Genomic DNA, 26,247 nt, shown 5'->3' on the forward strand with positions numbered 1-26,247 from the left:
CTAAGTTTTTGCATTTTTGTACATTTATAATATTGTATATTTTTTTTAAAAAATGATTTCATATGACTAAAAATGGCCAAGTAGATTCATATAAATCAAATGTATACTGAGTTCCAACAAAATTTCTAATGCTTCAAGAAATGTAGCCCAACCAAAATTAATTAATGTGTGTGTGTGTGTGTGTGTGTGTGTATAGATACATATATATATATATATATATATATATATATATATATATATATATATATATATATGTAGGTCTTTTGTTGTTCGGGTTTTCTCCCACGTAAAATTGGAAGTGTCTTGGCGACGTTTCGACGAAGTCCAATTCGTCATCTTCAGGCTGGTGCTTTCAGCTTCGTGCCTCAAGCAGCAGTGTGTGGTCTTGGCTGTTTCTTCCTTTTAACTGCCAGTGGAGGTATGAACTGATTGGGTGGGAGCTTGGCTGTGTTCTGATTGGGTGGAGGTGTGTTCTGATTGGTTAGGGGTTTGGCTGTGCTCTGATTGGCTGGGGGGTTGGCTGTGCTCTGATTGGCTGGGGGGGTGTTCTGTTTGGTTGTGCTCAGGTTAGTCTGAGTTGCAGGGGGTTTAAGATTTTGGGCTGCCTAGCTATTTTTTGGCTTCGCGTTCATGGTCGTGCCTCATCTTCATGGAGGGTGTCAGTTTGCTTCATGTATGGATTGGAGGGGTTTAAAGTGGCTAATGATGCAGCTGTGGTCTGGCTTCTGGTTTGTGGTCGTGCCTCGTCATCGGTGTGGCTTTGGGTTTGTTTTTTGCGTGGATGTGTGGTGGTGACATCCTGTGTGGTTTTTGTGAGTGTGGGTCTGGTATCATTTTTTGTGTTAGGGAGTCGTTTGTCAATAAGGGCGGGTTTCCAAATGGCTGGTAGGCGGGAGGTATCATCTTGCTTGTTCATGCTGTGTGGGCGTTTTTCTATCTTGATGGCTTCTCTGATTATTCTGTTATTAAAATGTTCACTTTTGGCAATGGTTCTGGTATTTTTAAAGTCAATTTTATGTCCTGTGGCTTTAAGGTGTTGGACCAGGGAAGATGTTGGTTCCTCTTTTTTGACTGAGTTCTTATGTTCTTCAATGCGTGCACTTATTCTTCTGTTGGTTTGTCCGATGTATGTGGTGGGACAAGTGGTGCATGGGATTTCGTATACTCCTTGATTTTCTAATTCAATTTTATCTTTGGGGTTTCTAAGGATTGTGGATATTTTTCTGTTTGTGCAGAATGCTGTTTTTATGTTGTGTTTATGGAGGATCTTACTGATTCTGTCTGTGATGCCTTTTATGTATGGGAGGATGGCTTTGCCGTTTTCTTGTTCTTTGTCTTGGATTTTAGTGGGGGTTTCTTTTTGGATTAGGTTTGTAATCTTATTTCTATGGAATCCATTGGATGTTAGTAAATTGGTGAGAGTGTGTAGTTCGGGTTTTAGGTGTTGTTCGTCAGCTAAGCGTTTTGTTCTGGAGATGAGTGTCTTGGCTACAGAGTTGATCTGTGCTGGGTGGTGGTGTGAGAGAGCGTGCAGATAGCGGTTTGTGTTTGTTTTCTTCTGGTAGATGGTGTGTCCTAGGGAGCCATTGGATTTCTTGTAGACTAAGACATCCAGGAAGGGAAGTTGGTTGTTAGTTTCTGTTTCCATGGTGAACTGGAACCCTCCATGAAGAGGAAGCACGACCACGAACGCGAAGCCAAGGAATGGCAGGGCAGCCCAAAATCTTGAATCCCTCTGCAACTCAGACTAACCTGAGCACAACCAAACAGGACACTCCCCCAGCCAATCAGAGCACAGCCAACCCCCCAGCCAATCAGAGCACAGCCAACCCCCCAGCCAATCAGAGCACAGCCAAGCCCCTAACCAATCAGAACACACCTCCACCCAATCAGAACACAGCCAAGCTCCCACCCAATCAGTTCATACCCCCACTGGCAGTTAAAAGGAAGAAACAGCCAAGACCACACACTGCTGCTCGAGGCACGAAGCTGAAAGCACCAGCCTGAAGATGACGAATGGGACTTCGTCGAAACGTCGACAAGACACTTCCAATTTTACGTGGGAGAAAACCCGAACAACCAAAGACCTACATACAAATACCCGCGAAAACCTCAGAAAACAAATATATATATATATATAAATGAATGAATGAATGAATGGTGGGTAGGTGGCTTAGGGAAAAACCTCTTAGCCAAATAACAGATTAGAAATATATAATATAAATAAAATAAATTAGAATAAAATGAAGCATTTAAACAAAACTGGATGCCTCTAAGAGCAAATAAATTCTAAACAACCTTGTTCAAACATCACAGGGGATAAGACTCCAATTTTTAATTACCACAAAGTCAAATTCAGTACCATTAAATAGCCAGATTCTCCAGAAGGAAATCATATTTCAAAATAACAAATACTGGTCAAGCTTCGTTGTCCCTCTTTAATATAAGTAAAGCCTCTTATTGGTCAATTTTAATTAAAAAAAACCAGGAAAGTGAATTCTAATTAGCTTGGTACCAATGAAGGAGAATATTTGTAGCTCAGGGTTGAAATGAGTGGTCCTTGGTGATCTCTGAGTTTGCTTGTTTTCTTGCAGATATTTCATTACCCTAACTCAGAGGTCCCCAACTTTGGCAAATTTAAGACTTGTGGACTAAAGTTGGTCCACAAGTCTGAAATTTGCCAAGGTTGGAGACCCCTGCCCTAACTAACATCAGACTAGCACTGGTGATGTTACATAGTTAGGGTAATGAAACATCTACAACAAAACAAGCAAGCTCAGAAAGCACCAGGGAGCCCTAATTAGTTTAGTGCTTAAACACTAATGGATTTCTCCCCTTCCACTTCTCCTTTTCTGACCTCTTTATTTTTCTACAATGCAGCATCATTTTAAACAATAATATATTTATATTGGTATTAGAATATGAATATGTAATATATAATGTAATATGTTCTAACTTTATAGTTAGTTTAGATAAGCATTTATTATGGTATATACGTAAACTAAGAAAGCACACAAAGGAAATATCATCAGCAATCAGTGGCAGTGGAATTCATAGAGTTAAGCAATACGGCAGGACTGTGAAAAGTGAAGACTTAATCCGAAGTACCTCCAAATTTGTTTTCATAAAAAAGTTCAAAGTAGGCAAGCTTTGAAAATGCTAACTTAAATTATAGAAAATAATAGAAAAATTAAGTTTGGCTTCATTTAGTTGTCTGTTTGATTGATTGATTCCTACAGACATTCACCTCAACAAGTAACTCTAGGCAGAGTATATTGTTTATATTCTTTGTTACAGAATTATGAACTGCTGCCTAAATTATATGGATTTCTAATTTAAAGATAAATGCATTACATAGACCAGGGGTGTCAAACTCAATTGCATTGAGGACCGCATCAGCATTGTGGCCACCACAAAATTGTACATTGGCTCTCGGCTGGCCTGGGACAGGGCCAAGGCAGCGAGGGTCATTCCCTCACTGTTTCCAGGATGGCTTCGCGGGCCACATGAAACCGCTTTGCGGCCTGCATCCTGCCTCCGGGCCTTGTGTTTTACATGTCTGAAATAGACAATCTCTTCCAAAGTTCTTACAATTTAGCAACTTTAATCAGGAATTTTAATATAAGTCCTTTATTTATGAAATCTTCTGTTTCTGTATATGATATATGCATTGTATTTCTCACCAAGGCTGATGGGAAATTTTGAACTGACATAATTATATATGGTTGAGGTCTTCTGAGATTTCACCCAGGGTCTTTTTAACATGTATGCTACAATAAAAATTCCCATTTCCTTTTATGTATTTTTATGGAATGTTTACATGCTGGGAAGCATCACAGAAAAATATTTCCTATTCTCATATCAAAAATCATGTTACAGTGGAAGAACCTGCAAATGTTAAATCATAACGAAAAAGCAGTCATCCAAGTTTTGTGAAGTATTCACATTTTCTCCGGAGGTAGAACTGGCCAGTATCAGAAACATAAACTAAATCCACTGAACTAAAAATTGATCCATTTTGTGTGCCAAATCAACTCACCCCAATTTACTGGAAAAACAGAGACATAGTGGTTCCTATTCAACTGCTTTGAAACTTATTGCATTTTGACACAAACATTTTGTCCCAGTATTCATCACACAAGCTAGAACTTGTCCGTGTTGGCTGCCTTGTGACATTACATTATTCCTTATGGGAAAAATTTGTTTGGTACTCATCAGTTGTGGTATTCATCATGCCTCTTGGAACCAATTAATGATGAGTATCGAGGTACCACTGTATTAGAATTAATTTTCTAACATATTAAGAACATTAACCTGAAGTTTCAGAGTTTTCAAGCGTGTGGTACCTTAATATTTTTTAAGACAAAGTATAAAGTAAAGTGAAAATACTTTGTTTATCAGAATGCCATTTTTGTTTGGATTAAAAAGATCTTTCGGCTATAAGTATCTTTGAAATCACTAAAATAATACTAACCTCCTAAAAATTATTTTGGCAAGACTATAGAATAATTTGCAATTTTTTTGTAAGAATTTTGGACACAATTCCACTGAGAGATACAAAGAGACAAAAAACAATGTGAAATGCCCCTCCTATAATTAATCAACTTCAAATCTTCTTTTAAAATATGTATCTACAGCCAACCTAGGCATTTCCATTTCTCAAAAGTAAACAATACATTCTGCCATATTATTAAAAATTATCTGTATTTATCTTCAGAACAGGATTTTAGAAGACACCAAACCTAAAGATCTAAAAAAATGCCATTCACTTAAAATTGTAAAATTCCAATAAAAATTGCACAGGATTAAATAATGAAACATCAGTGCGGTTGTTTCCCCCCCCCACCCCAAATTATGGGTCTCACCAACAGTATGTAAGTACATGCCTATGATGTCTAACGTGTTGCAATAACTCTGGGCTTAGCACAAATCTTATATTGTTTTTGATTATTTGATTATTCTGCAGTCCGTGCATCTTGGAATTGTTTTAGTTAAAATCCCTGAGAAGTCTTTCAAGTTCCAAATTACATTCTCAATGTTATTTTCTGATCTGAGATTGGACCACTGTCAGTATAGGCAAAAATCCAGATCACAAACTTTAATTATTAGTTAACCTGAACTGAATCACCATGGGCTTGGCTCCTCTTGTGTTAACAGATTCCTGACACTTTCTTTGGAGTCACCTCTTAAAGGCTGGGTTCCAAATGTGTAATATCTGTCGGGAAGCACTTCTGACAATAGCATTAGAGAGCAACAGAGCCAATATTAAGGAAAGAATAATGGACAGAAAACACCAATTGTTCCAAATTGCCATAATATGGAAAAAAGAAATTGTTCTCTGAAACCAGCAGATCAAATCCCAATTTTTAGAAGGGGCTTCATACTGACAAGTAGAACCCTTTGCCCTCCTGCCTGTAACTGGAAAATGAATGGAAAAACCAACCTAGCTTGAGAGTTTTGCTCTTGCAGCTTCATGAATGTTTAATTAATGGTCTGTTAACCTCTATATTTTATAAAGATATACAGCATTCTTTCATTGACCTGCCTCCTAAAGCCAACTGGTTCATGTTATGATGGTTGCAGCGTTCTAGGATCATGTGATCACCTTTTGCAACTTCTGACAAGCAATGAGAAAACCAGATTCATTAACAACTGTTTTACTAACTGAACAACTATAGTGACAACTGTGGCAGGAAAGGTCATAAAATGGGACAAAATTCACTTAACAAATGCCTCGCTTAGCAACAGAAATTTTTGGGCTCAGTTGTGACCATAAGTCGAAGACTACCTGTATTTCACATTCATTATGTACATTTTGTGTGATTTGATAATTGAATAAAATAAAACAATTAACTAATATTTAATGCATTTCTCCACTAGGGAGTGAGTGGCTGCTCTACCTCTCTTTCTGTGATCAAAATTATGAATAAAATTATAACGGTGACCTTATACATGACAATGCTTTATATGATAAAATTACAAGAAGATGGCTTTTAAGGCAAAACTCTTTTCAATTAAAATTATTTTTTTTATGAAAATTCTGCAACTTGCAGAAGGACTGGGCCCACTGAACTTCTTAATAACTTTCTTTCCAGTATATCAGGACTTTCTTATTTCTGTTTTCCCTCAATCCCATTTCCCAAATATATATATATATTTCAAGAAGGAAGAAGGAACAGGATTGTATTTCTATTCCCAGTATGCCTAGAACATTTTACTGAGAATGCTGGAGTATGTCATATTTAATTATTCATGGCAGAACAAACTAAAACCAGAGGATTTTTTTAAAATGGCCTATACACACATACACACATATGCTGAGAATTAAAATGATAATGTATTAATTTGCCACATAGGGGATTACCACAACTATTGAAAATAAGAAGCAAGATTTGTTTTTCTTTCTCTACATCAAGACAGGCCATGAATCCAGGCTAAAGTGCTACATAAATAATCACAAAATAACTCTTCCACAATGAATATAACAAAGAGGTTAGGCAATCAACATCTGCTTGTGGACTGTCAATCACTGGGCATAAACTGCCCAACCACATGTGTGCATAGACCTGATAGGTCAGCGTGAGATAGAAAGTTGAGACATTTACCTGTTCACAGACAGTATCAGTTGATCCAGGCAAGCTTTGATCTTGTTTTGTGCTTCTAAATGTGTCATATTTTCTGTGCTGTCACCATTAATTGACAAAATGACATCACCTGGGCAAAGGTTAGCAAGAGCAGCTTTACTTCCTGGATTTATCTATAGGAGAAAAAGAAAGGAACATTACAAACTATGATATTTTGATTGTGTAAAACTCAGATCTGTCTCTGAAAGGACAAACATACGGAGGTGGGGAGATATTCTAAGAACCACGTGGGTTATCCTGTAGTTTCTGTCACTGTTGTTGTTGTCTTCGGAGTCAGTATTGATTCCTGGCAACTGCCTAAAGAAGTCTGCAATTTTCTTGGCAAGATTTCAGAAATGATTTGCTATTCCCACCTTCTTCTTCCTAGGCCAGTGTTTCTCAACCTTGACAATTTTAAGGCATGTGGACTTCAACTCCCAGAATTCCACAGCCAGCAATGCTGGCTGTGGAATTCTGGGAGTTGAAGTCCACATGCCTTAAAATTGTCAAGGTTGAGAAACATTGGCCTAGGCTGAGGGAGACTGGCCCAAGGTCAGCCAGCTGGCTTTGTGCCTAAGAAAGCACTAGAACTCACAGGTTCTTGATTTCTAACCTAATGTCTTAAACTGTACATCAAACTTGACTTTTTTCTCCTATCAATTAGCGGCTCTAAATGCTGCAACCCTAGCTAGTGTATATAATTGGCAGTTAAAGAGAATGTAATAATATCTTCTACATCTGAGTATGGTATTCAGTGAAATTGCTCATATTTTACCAGAGGATGGAACTGCTGAAGTTAAGAGTAGAATATAAATATAATTGGATAATTTGCAAAACTGAGTAATTAAGTTGGAAACCAAGCCACAAAATATTTTACATTAAATATATTAGCTCAATATATTTGCAAAAATGTAACTTTCATTTTTTCAGAAAATAGACTCTTCTTGGAGCCTGACTTCTCTGAGAATTGGTGTACACAGTAAGTAAGTAATTCAATAATTCTTGGAAAATAGTTTAAAATTATCTAAAAATGCTAAAACTGAACTGATGAGAGAGTACTGGTAATAGAAAACAGCACCATGAACCTTTTTTAAAGAATTTATCAATAATGAATATTTTTTCCTCTCAGTTTCCCCAAAGACAGATGTTTGAAATTCAGATTTCACACCATGATAAGTGATTCATACCTAAATTATAAAGTAAATTATTCTGTGGCTTTGTTTCCAACTTAATCAGTTTTTCAAATTATGCTTTGGCAATATTTGTTAAAGATGCCAGTGTGACTTAGTCAACAAACTATGATTTCTGATTTAATGTTGTACATGAATGAAACTCATATTTCATAGTAATAAAGTACCTTTATTTTTCAATTCACAGATCAAAATTAAGTATGTAAATATTCCCCATAGTTTCTAAATGTTTGCCCTTCCAGAAACTAAATCTGATTTTTATATTCATAACTTAATAAAAAGATTCTTGAGAACTGATTACAATTCCGAAATCAACATTTTCAGCTCAAAAGTCAACAAGTTCTAAGTATATTTGACTCTTGGAAATCTCCAGCCTTTATTCCCAAGTTTCAGTGCTTCATGATATGGATCAGTTCTTTGAAACCAAGCAAATGATAAAATGATAAAATACTTCTGCAATTAAAAGAAGCAGTCAACATTATGGAAATCATACTAATAGCTTCCTGCTGAGGTGTTATCTTCCTCAACAGCTTTGCTTGGCTAGAACTCAAATAGCTTGTCACTTGCCAGTCATGCATGAAATATCATGCTGTTTATTAAACTCCACAGCATTTTCCCTGGTGTTTTGTCTTAATGCCAAGATCTTGCAAAGACTGTTACTTTGTTTCAGTGTGACTAATGGTAGATCCTAACAATGTTTGTAGTTCAACTAAAATGCATTTTAATAGTTTTAAAAAAAAACCTTCAGTAAGCATCTATTAGACTGGCAAATTGAGTTCCATATATACAGCTGACCTGTAACAACAAATCAGTGGCTAGTAAGTATATGTATATATTGATCTACCTCCTCAATCTATCTTCCAAGAGATTTGGGATTGTATACTCAGCATACTGGCTGGAGAATTCTGGGACTTGAAGTCCACATATCTTAAAGTTGCTAAGGCTGAAAAACACTGCTGTAGCTCATGTAATTGCTAATTGGAAAGGAGTAAGTTGGCAAGGGCAACATTAATCCAGAAGTTTCAATACTCCTTCACAACTTCTGCTAACTCTAGATAGTTGGCATTAAAAATTGCTTATAGTTTTAATCATATCTGCTCCATAAAAATATAATGTTTTATTGCAACTACAATCTTGTTTCTCAAGGTGTATTTAATATGTAAATACTTTAATCATCTCCTCCACTTGTTTTTTTTTAATAAAGAACTTATTGCTTCATGAGGATCAGAGATAAAGATATTTCCTCAGTATATATTATTGTCCATCAAGGCACAGAAAGTGCTTTCTTACGTAATAAACAAAAAAGAGCAGAATTTTCTGAGGTGATTAGTGGCTTTCAGAAATTGATGGGACATAGTACCTGGATAAGACTTCTCTCTCTTGATCTTCATTAAATAATATTATATTGGGAATAGTAACATCACAAAGCCAATATTATAGCAGAAAGACTGTAAAATTCTTGACACAAATCCATTCTATACCAGATCTACCATTTCTGGGCTGCAAACATTTACTCAACAACAAATTAAAAAAACTAAAACTCTCTTCCACTATCTAGGGCTCCTTCAGATTTTTATAGCAGACAAGGTTGCCTTACCAAACTCATGAAGAGGCCCAAATTAAGAAGATTCTTTGTGAAATAACCTATTAATTTATTAATAATTTTAATTTATTTAGGCTATAAAAATCTGGATCAACAACTAAATGGAACAAAGAAAGTTTTCTGTATCTCTTTGCTGCCATCCATTATATGTCTAAATTTGGTATGACATGGTAGCCCTTTACAAGAACAAACAGAACTTCATGGCCTTTGGGTATGTATGGTTAATTCCTAAAGCAGTGTTCTCAACCTTGACAATTTTAAGGCATGTGGACTTCAACTCCCAGAATTCCACAGCCAGCATTGCTGGCTGTGGAATTCTGGGAGTTGAAGTCCACATGCCTTAAAATTGTCAAGGTTGAGAAACACTGTCCTAAAGATTTGTCGCTTCCTGCAGCACTGAACTCCTCCCAAATGCCTCTTGATCCTACTTTTTCTCAGTAGCCTTGTTTGATTAAATAGCCTTAATATAATGCAAGATTTCAATTTATATAAGATTATCCCAGAACTGCTCTAGAAATATTATCCATTTCATACAGATTAGTGGATTTTAGTTGCACTTTCCCATGGCAATTCCCGTATCCAAATAATAAAATTGCCTTGCAATGTAATAAAGAAAATCTGGGTTTTTTAGTCTGGTTTGGAAAACGTGCATAGTTTCAAATATAAGTCCTTCCTGGGTATCTGTTTGCTGTTCATAAATAATTTTCTTTCCTAAAGCTGCCCTCTGTCCCAATAAAGTAAGGCCTCCAGGAGTTTGAACTGAAACTGTTTTATTTTATTATTATTATTTTGCCTGGGACATGACTGATTATTGAACAAGATTACACAGTTATTTGTCATGAAATTTACACAAGCGATTTATTCTAATTTTGAGATAATCTCTTATACACTTTTTAAAAAAAAATGCACCGGAAGGGAGGGGGATTAAATAAATGGTACTACCCATTTCTAAATTACTAGATTTTAACAACTACATAATCTTCCCTTTGAGGTAGGCCAGCTCAAGAAATAAGATACTCCAAGACTATTGGAATTTTGTTACTGGATGTCTCAGAATTTCCTTATGCCCCCTCTTATACTAAGGAGAGTCAAGGCACCATTATCTTGAGTTTCTTTCTCATCCTCTCTTCTTTCCCAGAGCTATGCAGAGGTTTAGCTAACCATTCTTGTGTTTCTTCTATAGTGTTCCATATGCTTCTAGGTAGATAAGTCAGCCTTTGTTATAATATACTTTGTTAAACAGAGCGAAAAAGAAAAAGAAAAAGAAACTATGAAAAAGCTTATTTAGTTCAATATTGTTTTCATTAAGGCCTGGCAATGGCTTAATACAGACAAAGGAGAAAAACATATTACTTTTAAAAGATTATACAACTAAGTTGAATTAAAGCAGCCTTGCTAGAAATTGGGGAAACTGAAACCATTAATTGGGGGGAAGCTGAATCAAAACAATATTGTACATATTGTGGTCAATAATACTTGTTGATAATATTCAGTCATATGTCACCTTTACAAACAATAGTTGAATTGTTTTGAGTTAATTTCTTTGGAGGAAAAAAAAAATGAAAAGCCACTCCTGTCTTCCAAAAGATTTAAATTGACCTTTTTATATAATATGAATGAAGTGGCTCAGTACAGAATACCTTGGATATTCCAGTTTATTTTTTTTGGCAGGACTGGAGCATTTTCCAAAGTTTAAAACTTTCTATTGTGTTTGTAAAAGCTGAATGAAGTAACAGCATTCAAGAGACAATGTTACTCTTGTTTTCTGGGTTGCTAAACTTGAAGCCTTCATCCAAGGTTGTCTCATTGTCCCCCTTTTCTACTATGAATTGAAAAAGAACAGTATATTCAAAGTTAATCTAAACATAATATATTTCATGTAATCTTGTCTCAGTCATTAATTCAGTTGGGGTGGCTTAGGGAGGAAGACACTTTCTCTTATCTTCAGATTTTGATTCATTTAATCATGGTGATGTTTGTACAGTATTTTTGTAACCATGACCCCCAACACTTTCCCTATTAATTATTGTTCTGAGGAACCAGGAACAAAAGGATCATAAGAGTAATGCATGTTCTCTTAACACCATACAAGAGAATTAAAGTACACACAGTACTGTGCCATTTAATCTAGTAAAATTAACAAAAATTGGTCTTATGTAAGTTTCCCAGGAATGGGAATTCTGAATATATGCAATACAGGCTTAGACACATTGCTCAGTTAGGTAATTCATAACCTAAAAGCTGTCCAGATTCAACATCCAGTAGGAAATACATGCAATTCTAAAGCATCCCCACTTTCAGATGGATGATGAAGTTCAAACATCTCCAGTTTATCTCTTGGGGTCTCTTTTGTTTTATACTTAGCTTTTGGAAAAATGTTCATTTGATTATCATATTAATAAAATTCAAGTATTTTACTTTTGCCCTCATAAAGTTATTTTTGAATTACAGTTTAATTCTGAAAAGAATCTCAGAGTAACTTGCAATTTAAAATTCAATTTTTAAACCACATAGGGAAGCAAGCAGATCATAGTTCTGGAATTATCTTCAATTCGTTTACTAGCAGGAACCATTTGTTTGTGTATATTAGAAATATATAATAGCTTCGTGATTTCCATTACGGGTTACATGACTGGAAAGGAGATAAAATGAAGCAATTGCCAACAATCTGAGCTGCTGCCCAGCTGCCTTCTCTCTCAGAAGGATGCACTGAATGGATTTTTTTTTTCCCTTGGCAGTCCCCAAACAGATTTGGCCCAGTTTCTAACTTGGCTTTTTTCTCTGCTGGTTTCAGCTCCACCTCCCTCCCCTACACCAAATTTGGTTCCATTTCTGTTTGGTTCTCAGAATTAAACCCATGGATGGACAGATAGAAACAATTTATTCCCAAAGTTTCATTGGCTGGAAAACATTTTGGGTCTCTAAGTGCACAGTTACATATTTCTATTCTCCCCTTCTGCTTCTACCACATGTCTGCATTTGTCCATATCCCCTGCAAAGTCTAATCAAAGCAGTTGCATATCTGTGTATCTGCTCTGTCCTGCCATTTTACTTGCCCATAGTTTTCTGTATGTGTGCACTGAGAAGAATGGAACAGACTGTGTATGATGTAATCTCCTCTCTGAGTCACATGACTTTCAAACCCATTTATCAGCCATGGCCATAGAAGAAAGCTGTATTCTCTTCTGTAGAAGAGTTTAAGGAAATTCAGATAAAATCTGAGTTTAGTCTCTCGTGTACCTCACTGCTGCCACTAGAGATTTGCAAAGGTTGGTGGGGCAAAGCAAGTTTGGGGTTTAAACACCAGTTTTCTGTGGGTCACCCAGCCAGGAGACAGCACGAGTTCACAGCAATCTGCCCAGCTGCTTCTCCCTAAAGCAGTGGTTTTCAACCTGTGGGTCGGGACTCTATTTGGGGTCGAATGACCATTTCACGGGGGTCGCCAAACCATGCTGTCCGCCATTTTTTTCCCTTTTCCCTAGCTGTCCTACTCCCTCTTATTGGTGGCCACACCCACTTGGGGGTCACCACAACATGGGGAACTGTATTATGGGGTCACGGCATTAGAAAGGTTGAGAATCACTACCCTAAAGGATTCAGCAGGAGGAGGAATTTTTTCCCTCCATAGTCCCAAGCCAGGTCAAGATCTATCCCACTTTAGACTCCTACCATTTTTTGCAAGCTACTCTCCCTTCCCCAACCAAATTCAGTCCCACTTTGTTTAGTTTTGAGAGAATTATCCCAATGAGAGATGGAGAGGCTCTTTTACATTATGCTGTGTTAGAGAGAATAAAAATAGGACAGCAAAACTAAGTAGGTACATCAGAATTGGTTTAGAAAAATGTAAACGATAGTCTGTTATAGTCTCCATTTTGTTTTAATGGAGAAATGAAAACAACAGTAAGTACTGTAGTTCCCAAGAATTGTCTTGGTTCCATTAACGAAAGGTGAACATTGAAGTGTTTTTTTTTTTTTAAAAAAAAAACATTTTGATTGCTTTATTTCTCCTGCCTTTGAAATTTAATATCCACAACTTCTTTTTCCAGCCAGGAACCTAAGAAAATAGAACGATTGTTTTTCAGCAGGCTGCCTTCAGTTGCTGATATGTGGATTTCTGAAAACTGTCCTCTGGAAACTGACACATTTCCTTTATAGTCACAGTGAAAAACTATCCGCTCCAGAATGCGCGAGAGCTTGCAACTCAACAGTATGGTCCTGGTTATGAATATTGCTGCTAGCCAAAAGGAATTGAATTATCTCATTAGCGAAGAGAGAAAACAAAACAAAACAGAGCTTGGCCTATTCATTTCTGTCATCCCCCGATGACAAACCTATTCTTCCACCAGCAATCCACTTGGCTTCTGGATTGGGCAAGGGACAAGAGAAGCCAACACAGAAGCTAAACAAACCACCTAAGCTGGACACTACGGACCGTTTCCTCATCTGCGCTGGTTACAGCAAATGTTAACTCTTTCAGTAAGTGAGTTCATTTGCAATTTTAAGAAACTTTTGCTTCTGGAGAATATCCATTTCCCAGAAGGCAAAATTGTACTTTAGAAAAATCAGGGTTTTTTTTGCCCATGCCATTATTTAGTGTGTGGCAGAGATCCCAAACCCAATACCTCCTTTTGAAAACCTTTTTGGGGGTAGGAGCGGGTCCCAACACCAACTTCAAGGAAGGCAATCCAAACATGTTCAGAAATAATTTGACCAAGAAAATGCCTCAAGATGGATGTAAAATGGCAGTAGCAAATGTATTGTCTCAGCAAAGCACAAAATGAAAATTCCATAGAAGGCAAATAAGATTATTCAGAGGAGTACACCTAGCCACATAAATAAAATACCCACCCATGTCATCCATCTGCATCCAAAGGAGAAACAGGCAAATCACTCAGATCCCATGCAATATGCACACATAAGATCTGTGCTGCTCCCCCTGAGCATCAAAATATTTGGTATTTCTCCATTCTCAAGGAGCAACTTTATTAACATGAATGATTACATTTATTTATTTTTTGTATTCCTACTTTTATTATTTTTATCAATACCTCAAGGCAGCAAACATATCCACCACAACTTCCTCCTCCTATTTTATGAGGTGGGTTGGGCTAAGAATGATTGGCCCAAAGTCACCCAACTGATTTTCATGGCTAAGGCAGGACTTGAACTCACAGTCTCTTGCCTTCTAGGCTGATATCAGCCTTTTAACCACTGAACCAAACTGACTTTTGCTATGTTGCACAAGATTTTCTATAAATTATTGGTTATTTATTATTATTTTTTTAAAAGTTATTTTTCTAATCAGCAACAGTTATTACAATAACCAATATTATTTAAAAGTGTACTTTTAAATGCTTTCATTTCGGAAATATTAAATTATTGTAATCAACTTGAAAAATAGGTTTTCTTAAGTGGTATCCCTCAAGCATAGTTTTGCTTCTCTTATGTTTGTATATCTGTATTTCCACAGTAGCTAGCTACATCTGCATTGGGAAAACAATAGTTTAAACTTTGTTTTAAAAATGCTGATGTCATTATACCAGCATTGCAGAATGGTATGAATTCTCCCAAGTAGTTTGAATGTTTTTGTTTCATCCAGTTTGGCAAAGACAGAAAGTGTTTAGGGTGTGGGAGATTTATTTTGTTAAGCTTCCACCAAGGTCAGACTTGGAATGAAAAAAATATAAATAATTTCTTCTGCCTGATTTCCTCTTTTGGATTGCCGGTGCAATCAACTAATTTAAGTAATTAATAATAGGCTTGACATTAAAAGGGCTCTAATTATCAGTGTGTCAAAATACAATGAACTGAATATTTTACAATTATGTCCAAAATGAAATAAATTTAAAATATTTTTTTCTCCCTTGAATATTGCCAGCCTACTGTGAGGTTATTCAAAGTAACTTGTGTTTTCTACAGCATATTCACAATGTGTTAATTGAATACGGTTAAGCTAGGGAAGTAACATTCAATAATACCCTGTGGTGTCTTAGATTGAAAGGGTCCCCCAGTGTATCATATTATGAAATTGCAAACAAGATTCAGGTTGTATGATAAAGCTGAACCATGCCTTAGCTGTAGAAGAACAAATCTAAGAACCATCCCAAAATAAACATTTTTCCAGTTCCTTCCGAAGTCCTTCTTAACCCAGGCAAAGGAAGGAACTGGAAAAATGTTTACTTTCAATATTTTGTTTTTCTGTCTAAATGAAAACAAAACATTATTAACACTATCTTCGACTTATTGAAACTTCCACAAATTTTATAGTATCCTTCTAAACCAGCTTTAGGGAATGAGAAAGCATGGCAAGTTTCAGATGGTGTTCGTTGGAGCAGAGAGGTTGAAGCTGAAGGCCCAAATTAAGGGTGATTTAGTGCTTGGCATTCTCTTCTCTCCCCCATATGAACCCACTGTCATTGGTTGGTTCTGGGTATCATGAACATGCTGATGATATACAGTGGTATCCCTCAATCACTGGAAAATCAAGTAGTGCAATTACTGTTTTGTCCCAGTGTCTGGACGCTCTTGGGGGATCTGGACAGGAAGGAACAGGCTTAGATTTGATCTAGTAAGACCAAGCGGCCATGTCCTCCTGGTACTGGGGATCTTCCATTTTTGTACAATTTCACTTGGCAATCTCAAAGATGGCTGCTTTGGCCAGGAAGGCCTTTGCCCAGCTGTAGCACTATGCCAGTTGTGCTTAGAGACTTCCTCGTGGTCTCACATGTTCTGGTCACTTTTTAGATGGGCATGGCACAAAGTCAAGATATTTGAAGGATTGCATATCTTCCATGGTGCTAGACGTTTGATAGATTTGACTTGTTCCAGATCCTATTGATTAAGCAATGTTATATAGCAGGACCCAGGAAGTGGGCCTTCTCTGTTACTGCACCTGCCGTTTGGAACAGCCTTCCTTGGAGATTCATAGGGTTCCTACCCTGCCTGCCTTCAAGTGTACTTTGAAATTCTGGTTTTTCCCTCAGGCCTTGAGCTAGGATAGTTCAATGGTCCCTTTAAACTGGAGGGGGATGTGGAAGGGTAGTTTTGTTTCCTAGGATGGTGATTGCTTTATGATGCTGTGTTATTAATGGAATTAATCTTTTCACTTTGTAAGGCTGCCTGGAGATAGGCAGGAAGATAGACAGACAGACAGATAGACAGACAGACAGACAGACAGACAGATAGATTCAGTTTGGGTATAATAACGTATGATTACTTGAAAAAGATGTGGTCATTTCCAATTTTCTCCTCATACCCCCACCACATAAAAAAAAAGATGAAACAAACCAAATTTTGTGCACATGCTTTTACAGCAGCATCCCATACAATTGATTTCCTACAATTGTATCATTTAAAAAAAATTAAAATTCACTCACATTTCTACCTATGACAATAACATATAGCAGTGGTGGCGAACCTATGGCACGGGTGCCAGAGACGGCACTCAGAGCCCTCTCTATGGGCACATGCAACATCGCCCCAGTCCTAGGCCTTCAGCTGGGTTTTATAAAACCTTTTCGCTTTAGGCCTCCGCCGCCGTGTGCAAAAAAAAAAAAAAAGGTTCAATCAGTCAATTTCAACTTCTCGTGGGAAAAAAAAGATCTTGCAAAGTTGGAATTGATTGAACTTTTTAGTCCCACCCAGTCTGCCATTACCATTGCAGCCATGCCCACCCAATGGGCCATGCCCAGCCAATGGGCCACACCCATCCGGCACCCGACAATACATAAGTGGGTTTTGGGTTGCAGTTTGGGCACTCAGTCTCTAAAAGGTTCACCATCACTGACATATAGCATTCATTTGGTCAGCCACTTAACCCCTTCATAGTATAGGATTCCTTTTCCATAGTATATGATTCCTTACTGTTATTTGGTGACTGCTATCTCCGAAATGCAATTAATTATATGGCATCTCATCTTACAACTGTCCATTAGGTTTATAAAATAATTTTCCTTTACTGTTTGGTCTATTGACTTAATATAATTTATGTAATTTTTAATGAAATAACTTGAATCATTTTCTAAGTGAAACTAATAACAGCAATTACAGAAATAAAATTATTTATTTTATAATAAATAGCAAACTACTTCTTCTATCTTCTACAGTTCTTTAATGAAATTGTTACCAGATAACTCTCTAAAATCTCAGCCACAGAGACAAACTTTAAAAGACTACAAACTTAAATATTTGGGAAAACCCATTAAAACGTACAATATTAATATTTTTCATGTTGTAGAACAAGACAGAAATATATATATACAAAATGTATGAATAAACCTGAACAAGACTTTGTAAAAGATTATAGTTGTAATGCGGGATTTAATGGAGCATTTCTAGAGGTGGGGCACATACTTAGCAGATGTTTGCACTGTGAATAATAACCCAGATATCTATTTAAGACCAAAGTTGTCATTGTTATTTAACCACATGTAGACTATGCAGATACTGACTCCTTAACACAGAGACTAGTATACAATGTCTAATGATTTTAAGATACTCGTGTTATCCAGGAGTTATTAAAAATACCTAAATGAAGGGGAGGAGCCCTGCCATTTATGACATGTCTGCAGGCTGTGTAAATGGTAGCCTACACAGAGGCCTCTGTTGAGTAAACATTTCAGTTCCATACTTGGACAGAACTGGTTTAATTGACATCTCAGCCACTATTTATTGGAGTGAGATTGGTCTCTATTGCCTGCATTGTGAATATCTCTCTTTTTAATTACACCTGAATACTATAAAGTAGAGACTGCAGATGTCGGTCTTTGCTAAACAAGGAATGGAAGGCATTCTAAGGAAATGAAAAGGCTGGAATTGTTGCATGCCACAACTCAACACTGGGAAAAATGTATCTTTTTCACGGAGGCAAAGAAAAATAAATAGCACATGGGTATTTATAATTACCTTGCTCCAGATCAGGGCAGTAAAACAATAATAATAATACTGCAGGCACTGATTAGTTTTTAATCTCTCAGCTTTTCTTTGTTATTGTGGCAATGATGGGAATCTTAGCAAATTAATTTTATCATAAATTAGTCTTAATATTACAACTATTTCATACAAAAATATAATATAAATCGGTCTTTTTCAAACTTGGCAACTCTAGGATGTATGGACTTCAACTCCTAGAATTTCCCAGACTCCACACATCTGAAACTTGCCAACTTTCAAAAATTCCGATATAAATGTATAACCTTAAAACAAAACCTTGTTATTACACGATAACTACTCTAAAGAAAGCAACAAATGTAGAAAGAAGCAGGAACAAGGAAGCTATGAAGGAATCTAGCATAAAAGTTACCATAACAAAAAATATGGCTTAGTGTGAAATCTTCCCTTAGGTTCTCGACTGGCTGCTTGCTTACTCTTCAAGTACTTTTATACTTGGAACAGTTCCAAGGGGGAAACTACTCAATTTATCAATGAAGGAAATGCATAAATAGTAGGCTCTAATTTTTCTCCGGTTTGCCATGATGTTATTCTCATTCCTAGCAGGTTTTGAGGCTTGTAATGTTGTTGTCTTTTGCAGAACAGTGTGGATTCTTGAGCTAAGTCTCAGAGAAACCTCATAGAAACATGTCAGAGCAACAGAATTTGAAACAACCACAACTGAATTCTTCTCTAACAACACTTCATGACAGTGTAGAAACTCATTTATAATTAGCATGTTAGTGCAACTAGCTAATCAACCTCCCAAGTTAATATTTAAATAAAATGTAGCTCAAATTTAAAAATAGTTTTTTTCTCAGTTCTGTGAGGGAGGTCCATAATAAAAGATATATACAAAGATGTCTACATTGGTGAAAGGAAGGCCTAATAAGTTGTTTGTTTATGTAACAACAGGGCATGTACAACAGATATACTTAGAGAAAATGCAAGTATTTATAAGTATATATTCAGATGATTTTATCTTCATGAAGATTTTATTTTGTTACAAATGAGAAGGGAAATGATCCACTGCAAGTTGAAGTTTTTAAGAAGAGACTGGACAGCCACTTGTCTGAAATGGTGTAGGGTTTCCTGCCCGAGCAGGGGGTTGGACTAGATGACCTCCAAGGTCCCTTCCAACTTTACTACTATTACAAGTGACCAAAAGAAAAATGGATTTGCTCACCTATTGATATTTCTGAATAAGCCTCATTAAACACTTTCTTAATTTGCTTTAAAACCCAGCATAAGTTCTTAAGTGAAGTTTCCATGGAAGAGTTTAGGACGCTATGTCTGGGTTGCAGAAATCCAGATGAGAACTAGAGAGATCCAAAAAAAACCATAATGTTCTGCCTCTACCTAATTGTCATCTGGATTTTTGGAATTCAAATATAGTAGCCCTAAATGAGAAAAATTCTGTAAAGAATGGTAGAGAATGAAAGAAAGGCAGTAGATTTTCTAAAACAAATAAAGTATGTTGAAGTATATTTATAATTTTACTTGTTCCTTATCTGGATATATTTATCTATTACCAGTGCTTTATTTGTAAAAAAAAAAAAAAAAAAAAAAAAGAAAGGTGCCAGAACTCACACGTCATACAACCTGCCTTGCTTACCCTACAAGGTTCCATCCAAAAAAGGTGCTGGAACTCCGTTCTGGGCATTCTATGACAAAAAAAGCCCTGTCTACTACAATAATTTCTGCTATTAAAATCCCAGTTTAAAACAATGAGTATTTAAGGGGAAAGGCCTATCTAAAAATCTGAGTTAATTATGTCTTATAATTGTTTTGAAAAAAATTCATTTTTCCTTTCCTTTATCTTTATCTCTTTTTTTAATTTGCTGCAGTGTATTCTTCTAACACATTCATTTACAGAAACCACTTTGCAGATTGTAGATGGGAAAACACCCTTTAACAACTGTTTTCTCTGTGCAATGACTTGACAACCAATCACAAGTAATATAAACAAAGCATTTATCTTCAAAAACAGTCAGTTCTTTTCAGACTTAAGATACTGAAAGATCCAAAGTTCATATAATTTTGCTACATTAAGCATACTAAGACAAAGTAAATAGTCTGTAAAATATTAGGGTAGACAGAGTATCTATAGTATAAGGTATCAAATTATAAGATACTCAAAATGGAATAGTCTAAAAAGGATGGGGGAAATATTAAATAAATGTACGTATACCATACATGCTCATAGGCATACGGCCCATTTTAATATTTAGTGGAAAACTTAGAGAAACTTAGAGAATATTATATACATTTATAACATTTTAAATGACTTTGATAGATTACATTCCTTTTAAGCAAGCACTTTTTCTCCTCAGTAATGTAACATAACATGTAATGTAACATGTCTAACATGGATATTTTTCAAGGCAGCCTAGCTGGATAATAGATTCTTACGGTGTTATTTTTTGCATTTAAGATCAAATATTCTCAGATACTGTGAGACAGGACCCTATTATAGTACCGGTACTTGCCATTCTTGTATCTTTCATTACTTCTCTTTCATCATATGCAATAAAATTAGTCATATTTTTAGTTTTATATACATTTCATTGCAGTATATACAAATGAGTAGACTTACAGATAAAATGGTACATTGGAAATAAATGGTCTTTTAAGCTGATAACTCACCAAGCTCTCAACAATCTCATTCATCTTTGCATCTAACAAATAGTGCAAGCATATCTTCTGTCCTTTCTCAGCATCTTCTGCCACATCCATTCTAGCAGAATATTCCCCCCCCCCACACACACTGCATTCATTCAGCATGTTATACAATTTTCTCCAAACTCGTATCTGCTTCTTTCATTATCACTAATTACTGCAGCAGAATTTGCAAACATCTCCAACCTTTCTACCTGTTCAAACGAAAGCTGAACTTTGTTCATTGGGACACATAGACAAGTGATGTTTATGGAACTGTATTTATGGAACAAATTAGTTCTGGCATTTTACAAAGTATTTTTTGAGAAAAAAAAATCAAAGCATATTTTTTTAATTACAAATTAAAATGGTCCTTCAAAAGAACTACTCTTCTTTCATCACCAATTAACATTAATTTTGTATTAACACATCTGTAGCATGTGACATGCTCAGATCTGTCATATTTTCTCTCTCTGTATCTAAATTTCAGTTGGGTTGCTGAAAGTAAAATTCAGTCCCACACTGGAATGGAGTCCCCCAGATTATCACAAGTCACTTTTTTTGTCTCTCCAAATGAATAAGAAATTGTATATACAGGTAGTCCTCGACTTACGACCACAATTGGGCCCCAAATTTATACTGCTGAGAAATTTGTTAAATGAGTTTTGCCACATTATATGACTTTTCTTGTCATGTTTATTAACTAAATCACTGCAGTTGTTAAATTAGTAGCACTGTTGTTAAGTGAATCTGGTTTCCCAATTGACTTTGCTTGACAGAAAGTCGCAAAAGAGGATCACATGACCTTAGGACATTGCAGCAATCATAAATGTGAGTCAGCTGTCAAGCATCTGAATATAAATCACATGACCATGGGGATGCCATGACAGTTTTAAGTGTGAAAAATAGTCATAAGTCACTTTTTCAGTGCCATTGCAACTTTGAATGGTCATTAAATTTACTGTTGAAAGTTGAGGACTATCTGTAGCAAATTATTTTTATTATGAATGAATACGTGCCATTAAATCATTTATGTGGTCATCCTAATGATCACATAGTGTGGGCCTGCACCTGCACTAGACCTTCTAGGGCCTTCACCACCTGAGGCTCAATGACCACAATGAGAAGAGCAGAAATTGTGGTCATTAAACATGGCGATCACATGGATACCTCATTTAATGACAGCCATGACATATGACTGAAATGGGCAAGCTCCATCAGAGTTGTAAGTCGAGGACTACTTGTATAATCAACTACTACATAGGTTTGATTCTTTTTCCCTAAGTGAAGAAGTTTGCTGTGGTCTTTATTGTTCCATAATTTTCTGCCCATTTCTCCATACTGAGTTTGTTTGAAATATTATTCATCTCATCTAGGGTAAGTGCCCCAGTCTGCAGCCCTGGACTGGGGCTCTACCTGTTTGGAACCAGGCCATGCGAATGGCAGGCGAGCGCACAAACACACACAGACAGCGCCACTTGGATTAGGGTCTCCTGCTTGAGCAGGAGGTTGACCAGAAGACTCCATCATCCCTTCGAACTGTTATTCTGTTGTTGGCTGGAATGCTGAGATTTGCTCAATATCTATACAGTACGTGAAAAGGAGTCTGGGAGTAGCTTTTTTTTGTCTAACCTGCGGTCCCCAAACTTTCTGGATTGGCAGCCCAGCTGGGGGGAGGGAGAGGGAATGGCTTTGTATGAGTGACAACCTCATGTGCATAGAATTGTGAGCGCTTGTGCGCGTACCTGCTACTCACACAAACCCATCCCCTCCCCTTCCCCCAGCCAGGCCGCCAAGCAGGAAAGGTTGGGGACCACCGCTTTATAATAATAATAATAATAATAATAATAATAATAATAATAATAATAGTAAAGTTGGAAGGGACCTTGGAGGTCATCTAGTCCAACCCCCTGCTCGGGCAGGAAACCCTACACCATTTCGGACAAATGGCTGTCCAGTCTCTTCTTAAAAACTTCCAGTGTTGGAGCATTTACTGCTTCTGGAGGCAAGCTGTTCCACTGTTTAATTGTTCTGTCAGGAAGTTTCTCCTTAGTTCTAGGTTGCTTCTCTCCTTGATTAGTTTATACAATTTGCAGATTTAATAAACCTTTCTTCTACTTTCTCAATCAAACAGCAGATCAGGCATGAGGAGTATGCTGTCGGTTCCATCTCCAAATGAGCTCCAGAGCCATGACTTTTATGCTGTGGCCTCCACTCTCTGGAACATCGTTCACCCTGAGTTGAGGATCTTCCAGGAAGGTCCTTGAAAAATGCTTTTTTCCCCAGCCTTGGGGATCCCAGGGTGCAAAACAGCTGTATGAGATTAAGTGATGCTTATTCTTCTGGTTTCTTGGGTTTTACCTCTTCGTTTTATTTATTTTGTGTGATTACTTTATGTTTATTTTATTTAGTTTTGTTGTTTTAGATTCTTTTGACATATTTAACTGCTGTTGTGTTGTATCCAGCCCAGAAATATGTGTTTGTGAGAAGGGTGGCTATATAAATATGGTAAATAAATAAATAAATAAAAATAAAATAAAATAAGTAAATATTGTGAAGTAGGTTGCCTAAAATATTCTTATAGCACCTCACCATCTTTTTCCAATTTGGCAAGGAGCCATTGATGACCTGCAATCTATGTATGACTTTCAAACCATACTGTTAAGCAACCGCTGCAATATCCAGCATGTTTCATCTAAAAAAGCTAAAATTAATCTGCCACTATTTGTTCTCAACAAATCACTGCCGACTCCTGATAATTATGGCACTGTTTTTGATCCATCTCTTGATGATTGGTTCTAAATTACTCATCTAACTCTTGATGAGTTTTAGAATCTTCCCAAGTATCAGTGTCAGACTGGTGTGTAGTTTGCTGTATCTTCTTTTGACCCCTTTTAAAAGTCATTTGGCACCATTCCTTCTCCAAGAATTCTCAAATGTAATAGATAAGAGTTCAACTAAACCATCCAGCTACTTCCTTTAATACTCTAGGTTACAATTAATCTGGTCCTAAAGATTTAAACTCAAAGGGATTTTTTAATAATGTTGCCATCCGTCTCCAAATACAAACCTGCCCTTTCATCCTGCTCTTCCTAAGTAGAACTCATAGTTTTGTTGAAGGCTGAACTAAAACAGGAGTTAAATAGCTCTGCCCTTTCTTTGTTACTTATTAGCATTCTGTCTTCTTCATTGGGCAGCTGTTGTATTGATTTATTTTGAACAGATTTTAAGAAGCCCTGCTTTATTTTCAGCATTCTTTGCTGATTTCAGCTAACTTTGAATTTTGGCTTTCCAGTTATCAGCACTACAGTTCTGGGCTACCTGTTCTTCCTTTACGATCTGTCTCTTTCATTTTTCTGTATTCTTCTGTCCCACTGCTTTCGGAAAATGTAGTTTTAATAATCACGGCTAGGATCGGCGTGTTAGAAATTAAAGTAGTTTAGGAAATGATTTCATTACACGTAGGACAATAATTTCTGTGACTAATATGTCCAGGGGAAAATTCTCTGTCTTCCCAAATGTTATGACCCCAAGGCGGGAGATGGGGCAACACAAAGGCAACATAATTCTTCGCCCTGCATTAACATTTCCTACCAATCCACTTACTGATGGGGCACCCGTTTCTTGCAATCTTTTCCTTTCCCTCCCTCGAAGAAACTTTCCCGCACGTTCCTTTAAAAAAAAAAAAAACAACAACAACACAAACCCAACTGCTCTGTTAAACTATAACCCCATCCTTTTCTAGTCACTTTAGTAAAAGCCCGCTTTCTCTTTTTTAAGGTTTTTCCTTTCCAGCCTAGGTTCGGGAGAAAAATAATAATAAATAAGGAGCTGCCACGAAGTTCAGCGCCTGCAGATCTGAGGCGGCTCTTTCTGTTCCCACCGCGGCATCCAACTCAGAGGGAAGGTCCTGAATCTGGCTAAAAGCGCACGCAGCATCTTTTCTCTTTCGCAGGGGCGTTTCACCCAGGCGCCCTCCTCCCGTTCCTTGTCCCGCTGCTCGCCTTTAGCGAGGAAAAAGCTGCCAACAGCGGGAGCGCCAGATCGCCGAGAGCTAGCTGGCTGGCCGGCAACAAGTGCCTCCTACCGCAGGGTCGTCAAGCAGCGCGCGAGAGCCCCCGGGAGGGCCTTTGAAGTGCATCGCCGCTTTTCTCTTTGGCGGGCTTGGCGGGCGGGCGGGCTGGCTGGCTGGCTGGCGGGGGCTTTCCAGGTTGCCTCAGGCTGATGTAATGGTGCCTGAGGGATGCGGGTCGACAAAAGGCTTCTTTTCTACCACCGTCCCCCTCACCCACCCCACTCCTGATAACCTTTGAACAAAACCAGGCGCGTACAAACGCGCTTCCCTGGCCCGCACACGCTTTCCCCTTTCTACCCTCTCTACCAGTCTGCCCGAGACGGCGCAGCGACACGAGTGCCGAAAAGTGCCAGTTCCCGCCTCCGGCGCCTGAAGCGCTTCTCAAACCTCCACCCCCCCGCCAGCGCACCGAGGGCAGAGACGCGGCTTTTCCTCACACTTACCCGGGAAATAGTCAGCGGAGTGCTAAAATCTTTCCCTCCGACCAGGCGGAACCCCCATGGCGAAGGACCGTTCAGAGCCACTGTCTGGGGCATGGCGGAGGCTCTTCAAAGCCAAAAGGAAAAGCGGGATGAGGGAGCGCGCCTGGCTCGCCGGCTGAAAGCAACTCGCAAAGCGGCGCCTGCCTCCAACACCAACTTCTCGGCTCGTCTCTCCTCTCTTTGCCTCTGCCGCTTTCTAATCCACTTAAAGCGCCTGCTAATCTCCGGTCCGGCCTGACGTCTCTCGGCTTCCCCGTACAGGGGAGAGAGGGAGGAGGAGGAGGAGGAACAGGGGGCAGAGAAAGGGAGAGGCGGGGCCCTTCACGTTTAGGGCGGGCGGGAATCCAACTTTTTCCTTGGCCCTTCTGTACAACGAGCCGTTGGGTAAGGATATTCCCTGATTAAACTTAGATTAACGAGGGTTTTTTTTAGTCACAAAACCAACCTTTTCTTTCGAGGGTTCCAGCTGTTCTTTTATACCTGAGTCAATTGCTAACCAGTGCTCAGAGAGAGAGAGAGAGAGAGAGAGAGAGAGAGAGAGAGAGAGAGAGGAGCAAAGAGTTAATTTATCTCTTTTTTCCCATCTAATGGTTATTTGAATTCTTGGAGCCCAAATTTGGTAGTCCTAGCCAAAATAATATGGAAGTTGAAATCCAAAACATCCCAAACAAAGTTTTGCAATATTTCA

At 37.7% G+C, this 26,247-nt stretch overlaps 1 protein-coding gene across 1 annotated transcript in view; it reads right to left on the minus strand.

Moving 5' to 3' along the window:
- The window catches only part of PDLIM4 (PDZ and LIM domain 4), a 79,686-nt gene extending 53,852 nt beyond the window's left edge, over nt 1-25,834 (minus strand). Inside the window, exons 1-2 of the mRNA XM_039324945.1 lie at nt 25,521-25,834; nt 6,606-6,757 (exon numbers count right to left, since the gene is read on the minus strand). Coding sequence (XP_039180879.1) covers nt 6,606-6,757; nt 25,521-25,613 — 245 coding nt within the window. The 5' untranslated portion in view covers nt 25,614-25,834. The remainder of the gene's footprint in view (nt 1-6,605; nt 6,758-25,520) is intronic.
- Nucleotides 25,835-26,247: the final 413 nt, after the last annotated feature.

This window comes from Crotalus tigris, unplaced genomic scaffold (genome assembly GCF_016545835.1).
Source record: "Crotalus tigris isolate CLP2741 ecotype Arizona unplaced genomic scaffold, ASM1654583v1 scf7180000024310.2302065, whole genome shotgun sequence".
Classification (NCBI taxonomy): Eukaryota; Metazoa; Chordata; class Lepidosauria; order Squamata; family Viperidae; genus Crotalus; species Crotalus tigris.